Genomic DNA, 15,000 nt, shown 5'->3' on the forward strand with positions numbered 1-15,000 from the left:
ACGGCAAGACAAAAGCGAGGAGAGATGTAATCATTTCACGAAATAAGGAATTATCTTTATTTGGGTCTAACTTTTACATACCAATGAATCCCCTCTATAATTTAACGGTGCGATTCACATTGGCATTTACAACCACGTTTTAGGCTGGTTCACACGAGCGACGCAAACGCAAACACAACCAAGGCGCAAGCGCAATCAAGTACATGGGTGAACTACAATGTGTCATAGCCCAAACGCAAGCACCGATGCAACAAATTTAAAAAAATCCATTTGCTTGCGTGTGCGTTTGCATTTCTTACGCGTGAACCTGTGTAACGCAAACGCAAGGTGAAAAATACTCGTTCCATGCCAGGGTTGACGTCGTCTGTCATCTTGGGATACTCAATTGCGCGTTCATATTTCAATGTGCTTGCGTTTGCGTCGCTCGTGTGAACCAGCCTTTAAAAGGAGAGCGCAGAAAACAGTTAATGAACCTTGTCTGGTTTCAGCTCATTTCTTGTCTACTGGGAAGAGGTATCCATTAAGTTTTCAAAAATAGAAAAAAAGAAGTTAGAATTTTCATGATTTCGCGGTACGGAAAAACCGACCGGAAATCTGAATCTCAGGTTCCACTGACTTCTTGCGAGGGAGTTAAACAAACTATGGCAATGGCAACGGCAACGCTATCTTATTGCTTAAATAAAGGAAAGAAATCGTGCAGGACACACGACGCACATTTCTTTGCCATACTCTGCAAAACAACAACGAACCGACTTACAACGGTATAGCGTTCATCCTCAACACTCTAAAACTGTTTAAAGAATACTTCGTCTATATAGCCCGTAGAACGTACAAATTGCGAAAAGTGACATGGTCGTTTCCTCAACTCCTTATGACTGACCATAGGATCTTTTTTGGAGTCTTTATTTACTATAGATAAATACATATCTATTCAAGACAATTATATTTTACCACAATAGCCCATTTCCGAGTTGCGGCATGCCTCAGTTTCAAAGCGAGTCCTGGTGCACAACCATTCAAATGGAAATGAGTTGCGTATTCTTATGCAAATCAAACTCATTTCCCTTACAATAGTTGAAGACCAACACTCACTTCGAAACCGAGACAAACAGCAACTCGGAAATGGCCCATTGCTTGTATTCTCGCAATCTGACTGGCTAATTTGCCGTTGTCGATAAGAGTCTCGCCAACGCTGCTCGCGTCATTTTTGGAAAGTAAAACAATCAGATTGCGAGAACGTTATAGACAACGCTTTCTATTTCTTTGTGTCACGCGATCTTGGTCACGCTCTGAAATAAACATTTTCTTTGACATTGAATATTGTGGTAAAAAACAAATCGAATGTGGTTCAGCGTTAATTGTCCTTACTCTTATCGACAACGATATTCGTCACCACAGTGGTCAAAATGTTGTCGACGCCGCCAAGTCGCAGGGGAAAAGAGAGGCACCATTTTGCGACAATTAGCCATCGCTATTGTCTCAGAGTGAAATTTTTTGAGATTGATTCGCCAGAAGTCTTTATTATAGAGGCCTCTGGGGAGACAAAGAAATCCGAATCAAATCGGCGCATGACAAAGTGGGCAGTGATTGAGTGCGCTGATCTCTTGTTCGTAAGCGCGGTGTTTGCACGTTCCACACATCCAGAACTGATATTCCATCAGTGGACGGCCGCTCACAATGCAAGTCGGGAACTTTATATCGCAGTTTGGACAAACTTGACTCCTGTATAGGCATAGAGAATATTCCAAAGGAAAGCTTAAAGACCGTTACACAAGATTAACGAGATCTTGTCCCAGTAAACAGCGCTGTGTCAAGGCAGTTTAGCGCGATGACCTTCCCAAGTTATTTTTTTGGTTTCTCAAATCCCATAATGCACCTCTTTAACCCCCCTCCCCCCTTCCTCCAACAAAAAAAAAATGTATAGGTATTGTCTTCGATTCCTCTTGGGACATTTCATGTCCCAGGAGAAATTGAAAACATTGATTATGGGGGTTGACTAGGTGGAGTGCGTATTCAACCTGCAACATATATGTCTTCGTCCCTGCTAGAAGAGCCCTCTTTCCCTTGAATTTGCTGAACGGGCAGAAGGAAAAGAGATATCTGTTGTCAGCCAAATCCGTTTTTACCGAGGTTAAATTGGTGATTCTCATTTTACCTAGGTTGAATATGCACCCTAAATAGTTTAAAGCAGCTATCACGCGCATTCCCTTTAACGTAATTCCGCAGTCTTTCAGTAAAGAACGCACAGGTCGCTCTCTAAATTACCCCGGTGCATGCTTAACAGAGCCAAATTCAAAGGCAAAGGTCTTAGGTTAGGTAGTTTAACTTAGCAAATACAAAACAAACTAGTCTTCTGCTAGCATAGAATATGTCCACGTTCGAAGCGATAACTTATATAAAGCTTACCAATCAGGAATCATGGTCTCGCAGTTTGTACACTCAGCTTTGTTTCCTCTTGAGTCTTTAGGAGAATGTCTACAGAGAAATCAAGACATCCACATGAATCATAAATTATAAAAATCATTAATAATTCATGATGGGAAACATGAATCATTATCTGTATACGTTCTGATACAGATTTCTCTTCATTTTCCCTCTTAAAATGTCTTGAATCACCAAAAATACCAAGTGTATATTAACACTTAAATTCTGACGTTTAATAAGCCATATACAATATTCGCGTCAGATCTGTATCACATTTACAAACTCTCGGCACTCGAGGCGAGGCCTGGGCCTTAGGACGCTTTCCACTTGTCAGAACTGACCGGCCAGACGGGAAGGCCTAACAACGCCTTCAATTTAACACACTTCAAGGATGATATATACTCCTCTAGAAGAATGCGAGGGATTATCACGTCAGTGTTTCTTCAAATGGTTGCATTTTCTTTGCAAACCGACGCCGGGGTCTGGGCGGTCAGTTCTGACAAAAGGAAAGGGCCCTAAAAAAAAGTCGTACAAGCGCGGAAAAAGTCCGATTTCTCCGAGTCTGAAAGTTTCCGAACGTCAATTAGAGTGTACGATGCATCTGCATCTGACAGCTAGGTCTCATGAGTGGCAAATCAGAATGATAAGTAAAAAATTGACGAAAAAATTGCAAAATATGGTTGCTAGAGGTTTATACGTAGGCTTTAGCAATAAAAAAAATATTAGCACTTAGTCGGACACCCACTTTGTAAAAATTTCAAGGGCCAGCTCTTCGTAAGCATCTTTCTGTTCCTGTGTAAGACTTTCAATGGACTCGAGCTTGATAAAGGCCTGGCAACAGAGAGAAAGATGCTGATGTGTTTGAAAAGGAAGTACGTATACGCATGTAATTCAGTTTATATGTAACTGTAGTATTTTAAAGGGCTCAGATGGTAAGAAACAAACAAACAGGAAGAACGATTAAAAAATTAGTATTTTTACCGATTTTCTAGTCAAAGGACATTTATTAAACCAAAGGATACACAACAAATAATTGAAGGTCTATTTTGTGACTCGGTGCTATATGTGCGTGAAATTTGTTTGTTTTGTATTCTGCATAGAGATTATCTTACTATCCCTTAAAAAAAAAAACAACGTAAATGAAGACGAGTAGCACTGGGAATGAGTGCATGCGCAACTGGGAGTTTGTATTCCATGCGCTCTTCGTTTTCGTAATTGGTGCTCAAGAGTCGAACGCACTCACCTAATGCATGACTACTTCTAGTATATTAGTTTGTTTTACATTCAAATCCCAATCAAGGGTTTCGTTCTTCACTGGCGTCAATCACTGTAGCGGAACATGATAAAGAATCGCATTCAGCGTTGTGATTGACCGATTTCAATCCGCTTAATCGGAAGCTACTTGTCCATATCGCGCCCTTATTATAGTTTTTGCCATCAACAAAAGAGTGTCATCCGGTGACACGTTCCGAATATTCTTGATTCACACTTTGGCGCTTTATACATTATCCTTGAATAAATGTCTCTGATTGCAAAAAATAATTTCTTTTATCTATCATATCTTCAAAAGTTTTTTTTTTTTTGATAAACAGAGTGTTACCTTAGAACATGTCCCAAATGCTCTGTTAGCACAACTGACAAGTGCCAGCAGAGAATTAATACACACTGGATCAAGAACATCTTCATAATCACTCAAACGCAGAGCCTAGAACGAGAATCGACGCATCCAAGTTTAAATCAAGAACAAGCATGTCTGTTCACTCGCTCTTACATTTAACGAAGAGGGATCAGATTAGAACGTACACCATACATAAGCTAGTATAAACAGTACAAGGCATAACAGTTTTACTCAGCCGTTTATTATGGGGTCTGGATCTTGCACCTTACCCATTGAGTGTACCCTTGTTCTGCTACTATTCCGTTACTTCAACAAGAGGAATCTCTTCCCCAACCTTTCGAAGAAACTCATCGAATACAAAATCTCTGTGGTCGGAGAAACCTCGGAGGTTGGTCCAACAGATCACGACGACGTAAACGAAAACACAACCTTTAATACCCGATAGTGTCTGAACCCTTTGAATTCCAGGATTGGTCAAATATGTAATTCACCTCTAAGTATTGAGAATGAAGAACATTATCAGCTTAAGGGTATGATCTTGATCATTCTCCTCCCCAGAGCCCACTTTTCTTTTGGTCAGCACCAAAAACACGGACTCTTGCCACAACCAAGGCAGGAAGTCAGCGAATCACGCACTTCCGTTTCTTCTGCACATTCTCAGAAATTTGAAACAATAACGGTTGTCAACGGTTACAACATTATAGCATGCATTTTCGGCTGTGGCCTGAGTCCGTGTTCTTGGCGCTGATCAAAAGAAAAGCGGACTCTGGGGACGAGAATGAATCCTGATTTTTAACGCCAAATTCTCATGACCAGCCAACGAAGAAATCTACGGAAGTAGTTAGGAGAACCGACATTTTGATCATAAGAGTGAAAGGGCTCACGCTTAGCAAAAAATGGTGGCCTAAAGCGGGAAAAGACAAATACAAGACTAGTTCCAGTACTTTATCGCAGACCACTCACACTATGACAGTACCTCTTGATAACTCCGACTTGATGTAGGAGCACATTTTTAGCTTTCTTTTTCACAGATTTGTGGAGGTTAGAAGGATAATCTTTCAGGGCTGCCCACGCGAGAAAAGCATATTCTAAATTAGATCTGATAAGTGCACAATAAATTTTGACTTAGGTTCCAGTTTCCTCAAGGCGACCATTAGCGTATAATTGTTTACTTAGCCTTTACGTCTATTTGTTTTTCACAAAAATGGCAATTTCATTAAAGAGCAGAATGAAGGCACAATAAATTTTCGTAGGCGAATCTCACCGTTTTCATGGCAGCGTCTATAGCTCCTTCGTACATTTGTCTTTGAGCCAAGAGAAAAAAATGGTAAGCCTGTAATAAAAACAACGAAGCAATCAATCACGTTTTTGGCTTGCTAAATGTGATTTGATTTGGCTTGATTTGATTTACGGCCTCCCCAATTGGAAAAGCACTTGCGCTCAAATAAATGAGCTTGAGACTTCAATAAAGTTGTCATTATCACTATCACTATCCTTATTGTTATAGTGATCGTTATCATTATCGTTATCGTCATGATTATGATTATTACTATCATTATCGTTATCGTTATTACCATCGTTATTGTTATCGTGATCGTGATCGTTATCATTATCGTTATCGTCATGATTATGATTATCACCTATCATTATCGTTATCGTCGTAATTATGATTATCACTATCGTTATCATTATCGTTATCACTATCATCGTTATCGTCATGATTATGATTATCACTATCGTTATCATTATCACCATCATTATCACTATAACTATCGTTATCGTTAAAGTTATCATTATCATTATCATTGCAGAGGCAGTGAGCTACTATACGAACCTCGGCTCCTCTCCAAGCGTTGTCAATTATTTTACTCTCATCTGTGGCAATAGCGTCCTCCTCCAGCAGGCCAGCCAGGGCTGAGGTGGCCTATAAAAACAAGAAATGGTAAAATGTAACAAGGTAACTTACAAACCCCTGAAGGTACTTCAAACCACATCTTCAGTCCCTCCCCCTCCTGTCACATTTTCCACTCTGATTCTCTTTTATCATCTCCCCTACGTTTGAACCAGTTTAACTCCATCCCGTCCCACACCAGTCCCATCTAATCCTTACCGCACTTATAGTCTAATTTCTTTGATAAGCCTGCCTATTCTATTATACGGTTGCACAGTTATTGTCTAGCCCCCTTGGGGCCTTTTCAGCAGATGCGAAAGAAAATATAAAGAAGCTAGCCATAATCTAGGATTTGTGAGGTGCGTTGGATTCTTGTTTTGCCATCAATAAAGCATTTGAAAGTAGATGTATATTTTAAGAAGAATCGTTTTGTACTCCTAGTCTTTCTTGAGTAATGAAGGTACACGTATCACACTATAAGTACTTTGACTGTTCTCTTGTTGCTACAGGTGCAATACAATTATATTAAAAAGAGTAATGGAATACATGTGTTATCATGCAACATCAGTTTTGTAGGATATCAGTAGATGTTCTTGCTCGATCCCCGAATAAATAAAGAAAAGAGAAAAACAGTATGGACACATCATGCTCGAAAAACCGGCAAAGACCAATAATTTAGTGACTGAGTACACACTACACTACCACACTATCAAAGTAGCTACCTGTATCATTTTATTCTCAATCTACCTGTAGCTAAGACTGACATTACCTCGTTATAAATACTCTGAAAGGCAATTTTAGAAACATGATGTATAAGATTAAGGTAAACTTGCCACTTTTCTTAACCGAATAGAATTTTTTTAAACAAACAAGCATATCAACGGAAATGGCGTCAAGTGGGAAATGGGAGAAGGGAAGGGAAGGAAAGAAGACAAGGAAGGGGAGGGGAGGGGAGGGGAGGGGAGGCAAGTGAAGGAACGGTAAAGACAGAGAAGAGTCACCACGAGTGAATTAGATAAGGTTATAGCATGGGTGGGCTCCCCAGCACAGTCACCGGCAAATGAGTCTATTTTTCGAATACCCGATCCCGCGAAAATCAGTTGTCATGTCCCCGAAAAAAAACATAGCAGAAGCAGTCACGCGTGACATGGCTTCTTCTGTATGGTTAAAATTGGCGACCCTTTGTTTGTTTCGCGCGCAAAGTATATCTAAAAATAAATCCATTTGTGAGTGTGCTAGGGCAAGGCCGCAAAGTGATCAACACTCTTATCTACTTTACTCTTGGATTAACCGAAAGCCACGCAACATCATCTCCTTTCCTTTTACACAACGCATTTCCCAACCCACCCTTAACGGACTGAGCGCACGAAACGAAAATCGCGGGTATCTGGTACAGATCTGAGGAGATCGATATTCAGTTTAGAGAGTATCAAAGTTGTGGTATTTTGACACAGCCCATTTCGTTGAAAACGGTTAGGCTTTCGGTGATTGCGTTGAGTGCCTCCGTTAACATAGATTTGAATTTTAATAGCTTGCATCGTAAGACTAGCGGATGTCAGGGGTGGCGTAGAAGCATAACCTACCGGTTCGAGTCTCTCACTATAGACCGTATATATTCATAAATGGCGGTCAAGAAATTATTCTTTTTTCTTTGTGCTAATCATCCTAACTAGCCTCAATTTGGAACAAAAATTCTTTTGAATTTTGCTCGTGTTTACGAGGCTAGTTAGGATGATTAGCATAAAGACAAAAGAATAATTACTTAGCCGCCATTTATGAATACGGTCTATATTCTAAATCTTCTCCGAGTTTGGTTTAATCTTTAAATTATTCTTAAGTCAGAAATCTATTTATTTCATGAAATCAGTCTAACCGCGAAGGAAAGGTGGTCTCGATGGGTGTTATGTAATGGTATTCGAAGAAATGAGATGCAAAGGAAAGGATAGGCACAATACAGGATGGGAAATGGAAAGAAAAGAGAGGAATTGAGACAAAAATGTAAAGGGGAGGAAAGGAAAAGAAGGGAAAAGGAGATAAGTAGATGCGAAATGAAAAGGAAGGGATGGGAAAGGAAGAGAATGGGTGGAAAGGGAAAGAAAAGGGCAGAAAAGACGAGATTAAAGGAAAGACAAGAAAACCTCTTACCTCTCTCTTGCTTTTCTTGTCTTTTCCTGATGCTGTTTTCATATTCGTCATTTTCACATGTTCATGATAGTTTTCAACCTGCAATTAACACAAACCCAAATGAATTTAGCCATTGGTTACCAAATGTCTTGCTTTCCGATTAATCGCCTTCACTATCCATTCGAAGATTCAAATGTCACAAGACGGGCTAAGAAATTTAAAACCCAGCTAAATTAAGGCCTACCAATAGAGCCGCCAAGACGTACAATTTCTTCGCACGCAGTGGGTTTGTCTTGGCATCCGATACCTCACCGGCGACCTACGAAATAACAAAAAGTCGACAAAGAGTTCAATAAAATGGAAAAGAAAAGTCATAAGATCGGATCTTGATCCTGTTTCTGTAGAATATAGCGATTGAAAGTATTGCTACAATTCACTACGTCGTAAGAAAAATACTTACTTTGAAAAGAAGTTTCGCGGCATCAATAAAATGGTTTGCTTTTCGATACCTACGAATTGTCGAGGAAATACACATCAAAAAGAACACTTGTTCTATGTTCAGCTTTCTAAAGCCCTGGCCAAACTATCGAACAAAGTTGTGTCCCACATGCAACATTAGGCTGATTTAGCAACAGAACGGGAACGTCAGTGGCGACGGCGCGCGCAGAAAAAACACCAATGAGAATTCAGAATAGAATAGACTCCACTCTTTTCTTCTCTATTCTAAATTCTCATTGGTAGTTTTGCTACGCGCGACGTCGCCACTGACGTTCCCGTTCTGTTGCTAAATCAGCCTATTGTTGAATGTAAACGTTCAGATGGTGGCAAAACACTATCCAACAATGCTTGACGAAACATTCAAGTTTAAGTTGGTGCTAAATTTGAAAATATGGCGCAAACCCGGAAACGAAAAGCGCTCGTAGCGTTTATTGTACTGGAGATATTGGAGGACGGAAATGAAGCCTGGGTCTATTTGCAGAGATTTTAATTAAATGCTATTGAACCAGACATCTTTAAACAAAGCAACAAAATCATGGGTGGTGAACCGATTTGTCCAGCTGAAAGGCTGTTCATCAACAACCATGACGGCGTTTTGGTCCTCGTCCGCCATCTCTGCTAAAAATGATGCTAAAAGCCTAGGCTTGAAAATAAGATGGCGATTCGCGATTGGCTAGCAGGACACAACTTTGTTGGAAGCGGGGCAAAACACTAATACATTGTTGCGTCGAGCAGAATTGTTGGGCGTAATGTTTGATCAAAAGCAAACTCTATCCAACACTTGATCGAACATAAAATGTTGGACGAATATCTTCCAACATGGTCGGCCAAAACGTTAAAGCTCTGAATGAACTTAAAGGATTCGAAAAGGATACAGCTCTATGGCATCAAGAGTCTTGTTCTTCTCCAGAAGATGTGTCGCGTATTTGGCCAGTAAAGTGTCAATTTCTTTGATATTATGCCGCTTAGCAAGTTCAATGGCTTGATCCCACTGGTTTAGTTGAACGCAGCAGTCAATGGCTTCTCTGACCTTCCCTGTCTACACAATACGAAGAAATGCAAGGAAAAAAAGATGAAAGGAATGGGTTATTGCAACACACTAAAGCACAGGTGGGAGAGTAGTGACAGCATATTCCAAAAATATTGCGTTAGGATAGTTGATCATACTTGAGCAGTAACGAAAGGAAAGCTTGATAAATTTAGGCTTCGACGGGATTTAACCACGTGATCTCGGCGATACCGGTTCAGTGTCCGCCTACCAAGGCAACTAGAGAGCTTTAGATTCTAGGACGAGAACGACTACGAGTACGAAATTTTCACATAGAGCAACAGTGCGCGCGCGCAAACCAGCGTCATTTTGGCGGGAAAAACGAGATACCGTCGTCATTTTAGTACGAAGTTTTGCAAAAATGTGGTCGTGTCAAAACAAGTCAACAACAGAGTAGCAGTTTTGGCATTTTTTGATCAGCAAAAAGGCCCAGGTAACAGCAATAACGATAACTGAGCAACCTATTCTGCTAACAAAGAGTAAGATTAATCGTACGGGTCATAAATTTTCTAAGTATTTTCGCTAAAAACTATCAATCAAAACTCGTAGTGTTACTCGTTCTCGTCCTAGAATCTAACGGTCCCTACTGTAAGAGAGCCTGGGCCAAGTTGTTCAAAAGCCGATTAACGCTAATCCCAGATTAAAAATTAACCAAGGAGTTTATTTCTCTACTGCCAAATGCTGCTCAACGCTGATATTCGGCAAAGTTCTACATTAGAAGAAGTCAATCTTGAAAAGCAAAAAAAAGCAAAAGAAACTTTCATCAAAAAGTTGAAAACATGAAACAAAAGTTTGCACTAATCGGCCTTCGAACAACCGGGCCCTGGTCATGTTGTTAGTTCGTAATAATTGCATATAAAGTCGCGATGATATGAAGAGACTGACTAAATTTGCGAAAGACATATATTTGAACAGCGGAAAGAATCGAGTTAAGATTTTTGATCGTCTCAGTCATAAATGTTTATTAAGCAAGAAAGAAACGAAAAAAAAAAATGTCTATCAACCATAAATTGCTCAAACTGTTAAACTTACCTTTGTAAAGGCCGCTACTGCCTGCTCGCACATACCAACAGTCAAAAACATACCAGCGATTTCCTTCAAGTCAAAGAATAAGGTGATAACAAATTCGAACATACCCAAAGATTGAAACTGAGTAGTCGAGAGAGCGAGTTGTTTTGGCCAGATAAAAAAAAATAAGAGGAAAAAAATCTGCGTGCAGTAAAAGTTAGAGGAACTTGGTTTTGGCGATCATTCTCTCATTACACAGCTTAGATCACAGACAGAAGTCTGGCAGACAATTCAGACGATCCAAACAGCGAGAGGACACGAATGACCTTGCTTAAAAAGGCGAACGGCAATCTCTGCCTGTTTTCATCTTAGAAGCCGGGATCCTTTCCTTTAAAACCGTAAATAACGGGCCTACGGCTGATCCCGAAATACATTCAACCGAAATAGGAGTCCATTTTATGTAACCGTTGGCAACCAGAATTCAACCCCATTTCTCTGACCTTGCAGAAGTGACAGCGATGACCGAGTGGTGGAAAGACTAGACGGGAGTTACCTTATGGGTTTGAGTCCCGCTCTATCGACCTGCTGAAGTTGGTTTTGAATTATTCTCAGTTCAACTTCTCAGGTACGCTTGTAAAAAGCCAACTGCTTTGTTTCTTTGGCCTTGAAAAGCCCCTGTGGGGGGTGGTCAATCAACCACATAGCCCAAGCCGACGAGAAATGCTGCATCTTTTGCCGAGAATGGGTACAACCGAGATGGTAGCATGCCACTTTATGCCATCGTTAACTTGACTTACCGCCAACAGAGCATGGTTTTCTGGCAAAGTGTTGACCATTTTTCCTAAGCCGTCATAATCTTCCAGCATGTAGTAACATTCAGCCAATCGAGCCTGGTTCCTTCCTTGTACGTAATATGTGACCGCGTTCTGCCATTTCTGCCGGTCAGCGTAGTAATCCCCAATTGCGTTCCAGGCTTGCTCCAACAACTGATCATCACCTAGTTACAAGAACAACAATAATTTCATGGTGATTGCCTAAGCAATGTAGGAGGCAGTGCTGCCTTTGTGGTTAGGACGCTTCCCTTAATTCAGATCCGGAGTTTCCGGGTTCAAGACTCGTTCTGACCACTCGTTGTTCCTGGTAGTAAGTGGTTCAACATCTCGGCCGCACTTGTAAACTGCCAACTGGTTTGTCTTCGGCCAGTTGAGATTCTTAACAGTTGTTGTTGTTGTTGTGTTCTGTCGTTTCGTTTATTGCTTCATTGGCTCTGAAAGCCCCTATGGGGAGTGGTCGACTAAGTATGTATTGTATTGTATTGTATTGTATTGTATTGTATTGCATTGCATTGTATAAGCAAGAATGGTCAACAACACAACGCTATACAATATGGCAGCCCTGTTGTGACCACGAGGTCAATCAATGTGCTGTTTTTAAGGTAAAAATTCAAAAGACTCAATTTACGGGGTTAACCTCGACTTCAAGCGTACCATCGAAAATTACCATCAAACCTCTGTCTTTAAAGTGATGCACTGTCCAGCTACAACATTTTTTCGCTTTAGTTTACTCGAGAGATTTTCTAGTGTTTTGGAAAGTGGAGCATTGCTGGTGTGGTTGAAGATTCTAACCCCTGCGCTAGGAAAATGGCGACAGACTTCGGGATAAAGATATTTAATGGAATGACATCGATCACATTCCAAAAGAAGATGACCACGAAAAGAAACGAAAGTATTATTTGTCGCAGTTTTTAACCAAACAATATAATTCCTTTGGCGCACGATGTGTTTGAAAAAGCATTGGATTCTGGAGTATATTTCATAGCTTTTTGATCTTGACTTCCAGATACAACTGATCTACTTACCCCCTGCCCCTCCAGTCTTCAATAACTGAACGACTCGAAACCAGTCTCCCAGTTTCAGTCTCAAGTCGACAGCAAGGTCTCTGAAAGAGTCCATCGACAAAATAGATTAGCTGTAATAACCTGCGGACAAATATTTGGAAAAGGTGGTGCGATACCCAGTAATTAAGGACTTAGGGTGCCGAGAAGGAGTTCCCCGATTGGATGGGACTTTCCCTCAGGGGAAAGACAAATAAATACATCTTATAGATATTTTGCGAGTTGCGAGGGGCGAGGAAAAATACGACCAATGAGCCAAATCTCCGCGAGTATTATATGTTAAACCATCGAAGAAGAGATTTATTATTCCACTACAAAAAGGTGTTATTTTGATTCAATTTTATCTGGTAAGAGTGTTTCTAAAAAATGCATCATCTGTCTTTCAGGGCGCTTGCGAACGATGTAAACAGCACAGAAAGCCAGCCAAGTGTCCTTTATTTGATTGTATAAACGGAATGACGAGAGACAAGCGATGACAAGTTAAATTGTCAGGCTTTGTATCGCGTTGAAAACAATTTCTTTCATTGAAAAACTCCCGTTCCGTCCGTATTTGGTCTGTTCTAAAACGGTCAAAACGGTCAAACCGGGACACTACAGCGTATTACCGTCTCATATTTTGCGCGTTCTCTTCACCAAATGTGGTAAAATGGCGTAATAGTGGAATAATAAGGTGATTTATTTAGGAAACTTGTTGCTTGGCAACGGGCGAAAGGACAACTAAAGACCCCCGCAGAGTACTGGGTAGGATTCGAACGTACGATCTCCGTAACACCGGTCAGATCACAGGCTCCTCAAGCTGAAAATACGTGGTGTATGCGACAGCTTGTGTATGTAGAGAATTGTATGGGAAAATCACCGATCGTAAAAAAATTGTGTAAATAACTATCTCATTTGAAATAAAGTTTTCCTACCTCAAATGTGTGACGAACTTGTCTCTTGTGCCGAGTTTAGAGCCATTCTGGCGCCGTTTAGTGAAGTTATCCGGAAACCGTTACTAAAAGAATAGAAGGCCGACCACTCCATCCATCCCTGGCCAGACCTCACTTCACAAATCGTTTTCTCCTCAACAGGAAAAGTCCCGAATCGCAATAAAAACAACAGTTCCATAAAGCCCAATAAATTTCACTCCAAATACGTGTGTTTCGGCGGCCGAAAGACTCGTGAAGAACGAAAACTTTGCCTTAAAATTCACCTCTTCGGCTTTCCTCAGAGGCTTGTGACCGGGCAGTCAACAACGGCCGCTCGCAAGGGCTCTCGCAAGGTGGTTTCACCTTCAACTCTGATTGGTCCATTTGAATTTGACCGCGCGCTGTGAAACCAACGTTGAGTGAAGTCTGGCCAGCGATGAATGGAGTGGTCGGCCTTCCTATTCTTTTAGTAACGTTTTCCGGATAACTTCACTAAACGGCGTCAGAATGGCTCTAAACTCGGCACAAGAGACAAGTTCGTCACACATTTGAAATAGGAAAACTTTATTTCAAATGAGATAGTTATTTACACAATTTTTTCACGATCGGTGATTTTCCCATACAATTCTCAATATACACAAGCTGTCGCATACACCACGTATTTTTAGCTTGGGGAGCATGTGGTCAGATTCATAGTTGCATATTTGCATTTGATTTTTGTTTTATTTTATTCAACTTCATTCGTGATCTTCAAGGCCTGGGGCCCGTTTCTTAAAAGTCCCGATAACCTTTCGGGTCCGAAAAGCCCTTTGTGAAACTGCCAACCGCTTGCTTTGGAAAGCCGCTCTTTTAACATGTTTTAAAGGTAACAAAAAGAAAAATGGCTGTGAAGTTTGACGACTTAAATCCTCTCCGTTCTTCAGATACAAAGGGAATTGTGTCACCCGAAAATGGCCCGTCAAGTTTCGGGACTTTCGAGAAACGGACCCCTGGTTGGGTTGATTCCACAGGTCCTCTTGACGAGTAGTATTACTAAGAGCGACATATCATTAATAACAAACAACTAACCGTGTCAGAAAAATTCGTTACCTTCTGTCCATTTCCAAGTAAAGCCTTTCAGCCTCCTCGAACCGCTTGAAATATGCCGCAATCTCAGCTTTTTTCTTGGTTTCATTCTGTGAAGAAGCGCGTCAAAATCAACCTGAACTAAACCACGTAACGCAATCCCAATAAAGGAAAAGCTTCATTGTTCATTGTTTAATGTTCTTTTGTGAATGTTTGTCTGATTGTATAACTCGGAAACGCTTCAATAATGATAATGATAATGATAATGATAATGATAATGATAATGATAATAATAATAATAATAAAGTTTTTTTTCTTTGTTTAAAATGAAATTTCGAATACGAACTCGAGCAATATTCGTAAAATAAAAGAGAAAAGTTAAAACATCTTAGGCTTAAATTTCATATAAACTTGTCTCGACTCGACCGTAACCTAAATTTAAAATTTTCATGCAACGTTTACGACCCTCCCTACCCCCCAGTGGGTCTAAAAGAGCTGCTCAAAGAGGAAATGACGTCATCA

General features: G+C 40.5%; 1 protein-coding gene across 2 annotated transcripts in view; it reads right to left on the bottom strand.

Annotated features, from left to right (window-relative positions):
• Positions 1-30: 30 nt before the first annotated feature.
• LOC138003914 (WD repeat-containing protein 35-like) overlaps positions 31-15,000 on the bottom strand; it is a 53,622-nt gene continuing 38,652 nt past the window's right edge. For both annotated transcript variants that reach the window (XM_068850230.1, XM_068850229.1), the window contains 14 exons: positions 14,503-14,588; positions 12,470-12,549; positions 11,409-11,608; positions 10,636-10,698; positions 9,431-9,594; positions 8,518-8,566; positions 8,302-8,376; positions 8,079-8,156; positions 5,877-5,966; positions 5,307-5,375; positions 4,025-4,129; positions 3,170-3,255; positions 2,407-2,475; positions 31-1,722 (listed from right to left, as the gene is read on the bottom strand). In XM_068850230.1, the coding sequence (XP_068706331.1) occupies positions 1,557-1,722; positions 2,407-2,475; positions 3,170-3,255; positions 4,025-4,129; positions 5,307-5,375; positions 5,877-5,966; positions 8,079-8,156; positions 8,302-8,376; positions 8,518-8,566; positions 9,431-9,594; positions 10,636-10,698; positions 11,409-11,608; positions 12,470-12,549; positions 14,503-14,588 (1,380 nt within the window). In that variant the 3' untranslated portion in view covers positions 31-1,556. The remainder of the gene's footprint in view (positions 1,723-2,406; positions 2,476-3,169; positions 3,256-4,024; positions 4,130-5,306; positions 5,376-5,876; positions 5,967-8,078; positions 8,157-8,301; positions 8,377-8,517; positions 8,567-9,430; positions 9,595-10,635; positions 10,699-11,408; positions 11,609-12,469; positions 12,550-14,502; positions 14,589-15,000) is intronic.

The sequence above is a fragment of the Montipora foliosa genome, chromosome 5 (genome assembly GCF_036669935.1).
Source record: "Montipora foliosa isolate CH-2021 chromosome 5, ASM3666993v2, whole genome shotgun sequence".
NCBI lineage: Eukaryota > Metazoa > Cnidaria > Anthozoa > Scleractinia > Acroporidae > Montipora > Montipora foliosa.